Below are 8,356 nucleotides of genomic sequence, written 5' to 3' on the forward strand. Positions count from 1 at the left end.
AATTATATTTGACACATGCTAAGGACAATGTCAACGCCCACCAAAAATCAAGTGGCGATGAGAATGATATGGCATGTAGATCTTGTCCATATTAACATATTAAGATTATCTTGAAGTTAAACCTTAATTATCAATATTTTGATACCCGATATACATATTAACATTTATGTATAGAAAACGTTGTAGGGCTTGCTTATGAGGTGGAAAGGTGGGTTGGACACTCACCCATTGACTTATGCTAAATGGTTGTAGCGCTTGCTTATGAAGCGGAAAGGTGAGTTAGATACTTACGCATCGACTTATTAAAAATTGAAATATTGTAGTTATAAGAATTAATACATGGTTATACCTAGTACGTACGCAGCACTTTCAAATTACAACTTTTATCACTTTATACCAGGCGATCGTAGACCTTTAAAGATTCGATTAGCAATGCCTTATTATACCACTCCCTGCAAGGATGTACACCTGACTTAATTAAACTCAACTTTTTATTCTACTGTACGTGTATAAAATATCTCATGATATTGGACACCTGGAGTTCAGTAGACCGTGCATGGACCTCCACTAATCTGACGGTCAGCATCACCATTGAGGGCCCGTTGGTTGAGGTAACCAATTTCCCACCTGACTCCGAAAACGAGGTTCTTTCAGGCATTTTGGTCCCGGGGTTAAGCGCTCTACAACCTGCAAGTTTGGTTGTCTCCTTTGCAGCTACACCGAGTATGTTGACTGTTGTATATTTTGAAGAGATTAGGCTTCCCGATTTTTCCCTCGTTGACGGTTATATCTATTTAGAAGCCCTAATTTGTTCCACTGTCAATGCAGGTGGTTTTTACAGGTTTCGGCCTTGCATCCACAGGTGAAGGAAAGGCTATGGTCAGCTTCCTTCCTCAGGTAATGGTTGGAAACCGTTTTCTCTGGAAACAGTATCGAATCCTTTGCAAGAGAAAGGAAACTGATAAATGCTTATGGCATTTAATTACAGAGTCTTGTTTCACTGACTCAGGTGTGCATTGTTACACCACCACCACTCTACAGGTACTATATTGTTACAGGCCTGTTTTCCTTTACTTCTTTAACAGTCTCCGCTGGAATTTCTCTAACTTGACTCTTAAATCTGATTGCAGGTTAAGTATTGCCCAGCAACTCCTTTTCGCAACAGTTCGGGATCCTGCAGTGGCAACCACTTATGATTTTTCTCTTCCATGCTCCAGGTTGGTTACTCTAGTTACTGAGGGTTTTTCTTTCACTTCCAGACAACGCAAAGTCACCTTTTGAACTTCCGGAGATGATTAAATAGAGTTAATCTATGGTCGGTCTTGCCGACATTTCAATCGATAATGTTGTTCTGATTCTAGCTTAGGGTTACAAGATAGTAATTGTATGAACTGAGAACCGAATAGGTGAGTCGGCTGCCATATTACTCTCATTACTGGAATGAGCAATCCTGTTGCAATGTCTGTTAAACAATACGAATTAATCTGTGTTAATTTTTCTGGGTTTAACCCCAATTCGTTCTTACGGGTTTTAGTTATAGCATGTATTAAAGTTTGCTCATGCATCTGAACCTGAGAGCGGATTCTTGAAATGTTGAGGGTTCAATCCACATATGTTCGACTGTTTGAATGTAAAAAGTTTCCTTAGTTGTCAACCACTGTCGTGAATTTACATAAAGCGCCATTGATATTCATGGAATTTAGTGGGCAAGTTTACCTGTGCGTCTGTAACATTTCTGAATTGGTTTCTGAGAATTTCTTGGCTGTACCAAACGGTGTTTTCGTTCCACATTTGTTTGTTTCTATCCAGAATAGACTTTCGAAGAGGACGGGACCCGGCTACTATTACCCCTCAGTTTTCAGGGCTCAACCTCTTCGATCCTCTGTTGTACAAATAATCCATAACATTAATCTAATTTCTATTTAATTTCTGCAATAGATTATTTAAGCATGCTGCTGATAAATCGTTATATTTTCTTTTCTTTTAAATTGTTTTCCACTTTTTTATTTGATTTAACAAATTCGTAAATCAAGAAATTACTCGTTACCCTATCTTGCCAGCCTTGTTCTGGATCTGATGTCATAGATTTTACAATCTTTATGTTTATCCCTGTTGGGTAATCTTTTCCACCATTCCTCGGGGATAATTCTAAAACAAGCTTAATAGGAATAATTTGATAACAGGCAAGAGCAGTCACCCAAACTTGTTCACCCAGAACTTTACAGGTTCTTTCACGCGTAATGTTTTCCCTTAGCCTAACTCAACAATCCAGTCTAATTGTTATCTGCTGAGGTAACTGTTTCCTTACTAGGGTAATTAAATGGAAGATATTTTTCCATTTGTTTTTAAGGGGTTCTCATTCTGGGCCTTAGCAGATGACCCACACTGCACTGCAGCAACTTAATTATTGTTCAAGATTATTACCTTCCATCATCCACATTATTAATTCTAGGATTAATAGAAATTTTCCATCTATAATCATTATGCTTATCTCGAAAATAATTCACAGAAGGAAGTAGCGCTCATTATTCCATCTATAATCATTATGCTTATCTCAAAAACATTTCACAGAAGGAAGTAGGATTCCAGCATTAACTCATTACTTTATTAAAACAAAAGTGAACACACGAAACATAACCAGCTACTACTTAATTGTCACTCGATTCTCCGGAATTACTGTAAGACTGAATCTGATCCTCCCTACCTACCGTGAGAAGGGCAATTACGTCCTCTTCCCCCGAGCTTCCACTCCATAGCAGTATGTACAGCTTGTCAGACTCAAGTATCTGGCATCAGCACCACCGTCCAGCGAATACCATCCGAATATGATCTGTTCCGGAGTCTAGACTGGCACATGCCCAGCACAGGAATTACTCCTTGGCAGCGTCCTCCCAGTTCCACAGACCTTTCTTTCTGTCCCCTTGGACTTTTCAGAAAGCAAAACCCTTCTTTCCCTCGAGATCCCTCTTTTATCAGGAAAGAAGGGGGTAACTGTCATAACTGTCTCACAGTTAAAATTAGTTTCAACCAAGGGTGTTACAGACAATGGCACGAGACCAGATTAAGGTAAAGTTGTGCCTGACTGTTTCTGTGGTTGCACCACTCATCCCTTCTGTGAGACATCTGATGTTCCTCTCCAAAATACTGTGAGACATCTGATTTTCCTCTCCAATCTCCAAATTAGTTAGATTACAAATAACAACGTTGGGTTTCTGTTTTTCTGGAGGAGTTTTCTACAACAGTGGAGAGACGCTAAAAGGGAGCCTGACTTCAGCTCTGGTGGATTTCTATAACTTTGCAGGTCGTTTGGACATGCAAAAATTTAATATTAATGTATTTAATATTTTTTTATTAAAACACAAATTTTAACACATTACATCATGTACAAACTCTAGATGATATATGTTTAATATTAATGTATTTAATATTTTTTTATTAAAACACAAATTTTAACACATTACATCATACAAACTCTAGATGATATATGTTTTTAACTTCGACTTTATCAAACACATTTTATATGGCAAACTAGGAATAAAAACAAAAGTATAAATATAAATCTATATATATAATTTCTTTAAATGATGGATAGGGCCACATATCGTTTTGAGACTATAATCGAATTTCAAACTTTTTACATAATTTTTTTATATAATAATAAAAAATTATATTAGTTTACAAAGCATATTAGTTTACAAAGCAAGTAGAGCTCTTTTCCGTAGTCAATAGTAATATTTTACTTTTATAAAATAATAATAAAAATTTTTACTTTTATAAAATAATAATAAAAAATTACAATGGCTTGCCATGTACATATGAAAAAACTGAAGTTAACTTTTTATATAATAATAAAAATTTATATTACTATTATATTACTTTCCATGCACAAATGGCCAAAACAAGTGGAGCTCTTGTACATAGTCAATAGTAATATTTTATTTTATATAATAATAATAAAAATTTCCATGCACAAATGGCCAAAACAAGTGGAGCTCTTGTACATAGTCAATAGTAATATTTTATTTTACATAATAATAATAAAAAATTACAATGGCTTGCCATGCAAATAATATTTTATTTTATATAATAATAATAAAAATTTCCATGCACAAATGGCCAAAACAAGTGGAGCTCTTGTACATAGTTAATAATAATATTTTATTTTATATAATAATAATAAAAAATTACAATGGCTTGCCATGCAAATATAGAATAATAATAATAAAAAATTACAATGGCTTGCCATGCAAATAATATTTTATTTTATATAATAATAATAAAAATTTCCATGCACAAATGGCCAAAACAAGTGGAGCTCTTGTACATAGTTAATAGTAATATTTTATTTTATATAATAATAATAAAAAATTACAATGGCTTGCCATGCAAATATGGAATCTTGTACATAGTTAATAGTAATATTTTATTTTATATAATAATAATAAAAAATTACAATGGCTTGCCATGCAAATATGGAAAAAAGTGAAGTTAAGAAAGACATCTAACTTCAAATCAAATCAGCCATGGCATTTTGATCTCTATTTAATAGAATGCATCCCTCCTCTTAGACCAAAACATTCCTTCTTTTGCTACGCCTTGCGTATTTTCCCCCGTTGCCAAGTTTCCCTCTGTAGCTGTAGAACAGAGAACAGACATGGCTCCACAATCAACCGTATCTCCTTGTGCTCCTTGCAAACTTCTTATTTATTTGTTATTGCTTTTCATGTTACCTAATTTGATGCAATGCAGACCGCTTGTGCCCAAGATTTCAAGGCCGGATCATAAACCCGTTGATGGGTTGAGAATAGATCTTGTGCACAGAGATTCATCACTTTCCCCATTGTTTCCAGGGAATATTAATTCAACTGAACGAGTTAAGCAAGCAGTGCAACGCAGCCAAGAGAGGCTGGAAACACTGCATAGATCTGTAGTTCTGAAGGTTGGTCAATTGGCCCACAAAAGTTCAGGAATCCAAGCTCCAATAAGTGCAGGAAGTGGAGAATATACGATGAAGGTAGAAATTGGTGAGCCGTCATTATCATATTCTGGAATTCTAGACACAGGTAGTGACTTGATATGGACACAGTGCTTGCCCTGTGATAATTGCTCTGATCAATCCTATCCAATCTATGATCCTTCCCAATCGTCCACTTATATGAAGGTCTCATGCGAAAGCCCTGAGTGCCCGGCAAACCCTAACTTTTATTGCTCTGCTGGTATGTGTCATTACATGTGGGAGTATGGTGATTACTCCACCACCTCAGGGATCCTTTCATACGACACGTTTACCTTTTCATCAGAGTCAGTGGACCAGATTGTCTTTGGTTGTGGGCAATACAATGATGGCCACTACGCAGCACACGGAGGTGTAGGCTTCGGACGAGGTTCCTTATCCTTAATTTCACAACTTGGGTCATTAGGTGGTAATAAGTTTTCTTATTGTCTCCAGGGTTTTGAAGAACCTTCGTACATGGTCAACCCTTTGTTTATAGGCCACAGTGCTACTTTGAATGCCGAGGTTAATGTCAGTTCAACTCCTTTTATTCAAAACGCGGCATCAAGTTTCTATTTTCTTTCGTTGGAAGGAATTAGCCTTGGAGGTAAATTATTAAACATCGATGCATCTACTTTTGATATTCAAGATGATGGTAGTGGTGGATTTATGATAGACTCCGGAACCACATTCACGCTTTTGCATGAGGATGCATATCAAGTTTTGAAGAAAGCATTGATCTCTGCCATTCACTTTCCGCAAACCGATGGGTCTGGACTCGGACTAGACCTCTGTTTTAACTTAGGTCCTGACTATCACTTTCGGCTTTCCTCTAATCAATTTCCTACTATGACTTTCCACTTTAAGGGAGCAGATTATGTTTTGCAGCCGGAACACTATTTCTACGTTGATGACACCACTTTCTGCCTGGCAATGCTTCCGACTTCCCAGATCCAGATGTCCATATTAGGGAATTATCAACAGCAAAACTACCATATTCTCTATGACAACGGAAACAACATGCTCTCTTTTGCACCGACGGATTGTGATTCCTTGTAAGCAAGCACATCGACAGGTGTTTTCTCATTATCAGATGAATAAGGTTTTGTTTCATCCAAAGAAATTGTCATGCAATTTTGAGTCTGTTACTGTTACTAGAATTTGTTTTCGAGTGTGTTACTGTTACTAGAATTTGTTTTTGAGTCTGTTACTGTTACTGTGACAGTTTTTTTGAGGACTATACGCAAATAGTAATAAAGTTTGTTATTCTGATTTCGGATTCATTGAACCATGGTTCCCTTATTGTGAATATTTTAAGACTATACGCAAATAGTAATAAAGTTGGTTACTCTGATTTCGAATTCATTGAACCATGGTTCCCTTGTTGTGAATATTGATAAACTCTTGTGATTACGAAAAGGACTCCTTATTGTGAATATTGATAAACTCGTGATCACTGAAAGGACTTACTAGGTGGATTCAATCATATATTATTTTGATATTTATTATTTTACATTGAATATTGCATTTATAACCGTATTGAGAAATATGGTATCGATAAGCCATTGATAAGCCATCATACTTGACTATTAAATGGTAACAAAACACATATATAGATAATAAGAATATAATAAGAATTTTAGTGATAAATTTTTATGATTAAGAATTTTAATAAGCCATCATACTTGCTTATTAAATTGTAACAAAACACATATATAGATTAAGAATTTTAGTGATAAATTTTTATGATTAAGAATTTTATATGATTAAGAATTTTAGTGATAAATTTTTATGATTAAGAATTTTATTATATGTTTTTTTAAACTAGTATATGTCTAAATTATATATAACCAAAACACATATATAGATTAAGAATCTTAGTGATAAATCTTTATGATTAAGAATCTTATTATATGTTTTTTTAGTGATAAATCTTTATGATTAAGTATCTTATTATATGTTTTTTTAAACTAGTATATGTCTAAATTATATATAACCAAAACACATATATAGATTAAGAATCTTAGTGATAAATCTTTATGATTAAGAATCTTATTATATGCTTTTTTTGTGATAAATCTTTATGATTAAGTATCTTATTATATGTTTTTTTAAACTAGTATATGTCTAAATTATATATAAATTATTTTTATTGTTTAATAATTTTTTATTTTTTTAAATAGAATTTAATTTACTTAAATTTTAGATTTTTTAAATTTTAACAAATTTAACACATATATAGATTCAATCTTAGTGATAAATCTTTATGATTAAGAATCTTGTTATATGTTTTTTTAAACTAGTATATGTCTAAATTATATATAAATTATTTTTATTGTTTAATAATTTTTTGTTTTTTTAAATAGAATTTAATTTACTTAAATTTTAGATTTTTTAAATTTTAACAAATTGAGATGTATGGTGAAATGTATGGTGAAGTAATTGTTTTAGTTTATTATAAATTAATGTCTATAGTGAATTACTGTTTTTATTGTAAATAAATATTTTTATCGTAAATTAATGTTTATATGGTGAAGTAAGTGTTTTAGTTTATTATAAATTAATATCCATATCATAAAGTAACTGTTTTAGTTTATTAATTTATGATAAATTAATGTCTATGCCTTTTATCGTAAATTAATGTTTATATGGTGAAGTAAGTGTTTTAGTTTATTATAAATTAATATCCATATCATAAAGTAACTATGTTTTAGTTTATTAATTTATGATAAATTAATGTCTATAGGCATAGCCATGTAATTTATATAATTTCTTTACTTTACATCATAGCCTTATTTTTATGATAAATTAATGTCTATAGGCATAGCCATGTAATTTATATAATTTCATTACTTTACATCATAGCTTTATTTTCTTAGAACACGGGAATGGAATTAACCTTATTGCGCGATTCAATAAAGAACACGGGAATGGAGTTAACCTTATTGCGTGATTCAATAAAGAGTCACTTAAAACCCTAAACTCTGAAATAATATAGAGTGAAGTGGAGTACCCTTAACTGTTGTTTTCTGTTTGTTTTTTTGCCAAAATGGCAACGAATTTCTTGGGAAGAAAATTAGAAACATAATATCATGTACTCGAGTTGCCTAAGAAATATATGAGGAAGTCCATCCACATCGATTGAGTGGAAGTTTAGTTCTCATCTAGTGATTGGACTATTGACAACAAGAGTAGACTTTGTGTCACTAACGATATGGTTCCTGAAGAGCAATGGGTTCACACAATTTTAAAAAGAGTGTTTATATGCATGATTTGCTCAGGGTTCTTGTTTCCTACCCAAGCAGTTGGTGGAGAGGGCACCAACAAGGTTCCCAATATCTCCCAAGGATCTTCTTTGTTATC

The 8,356-nt window shown here is 33.2% G+C and overlaps 1 protein-coding gene across 7 annotated transcripts; it reads left to right on the forward strand.

Moving 5' to 3' along the window:
• The first annotated feature begins 546 nt into the window (after positions 1-546).
• Positions 547-6,230, forward strand: LOC149263565 (aspartic proteinase nepenthesin-2-like). Of its 7 annotated transcripts, none has more exons than XM_089388109.1 (5): positions 547-723; positions 829-897; positions 1,010-1,041; positions 1,131-1,217; positions 4,851-6,230. In XM_089388109.1, exons 4-5 carry the CDS (start codon positions 1,193-1,195, stop codon positions 6,050-6,052), a joined length of 1,227 nt encoding a protein of 408 aa, XP_089244235.1. In that variant the 5' UTR covers positions 547-723; positions 829-897; positions 1,010-1,041; positions 1,131-1,192; the 3' UTR covers positions 6,053-6,230. The 7 variants fall into 7 exon arrangements, 6 of the variants coding, with proteins under 6 accessions (XP_089244235.1, XP_089244230.1, XP_089244227.1 ...); XM_089388120.1 differs by having other exon boundaries at positions 551-723; positions 989-1,041; XM_089388104.1 differs by lacking the exon at positions 1,010-1,041 and having other exon boundaries at positions 829-1,009.
• The last annotated feature ends 2,126 nt before the right edge of the window (positions 6,231-8,356 follow it).

The sequence above is a fragment of the Pinus tabuliformis genome, chromosome 6 (assembly GCF_031772625.1).
Source record: "Pinus tabuliformis cultivar Carrire ecotype Pingquan chromosome 6, CPIR1, whole genome shotgun sequence".
Taxonomy (NCBI): domain Eukaryota; kingdom Viridiplantae; phylum Streptophyta; class Pinopsida; order Pinales; family Pinaceae; genus Pinus; species Pinus tabuliformis.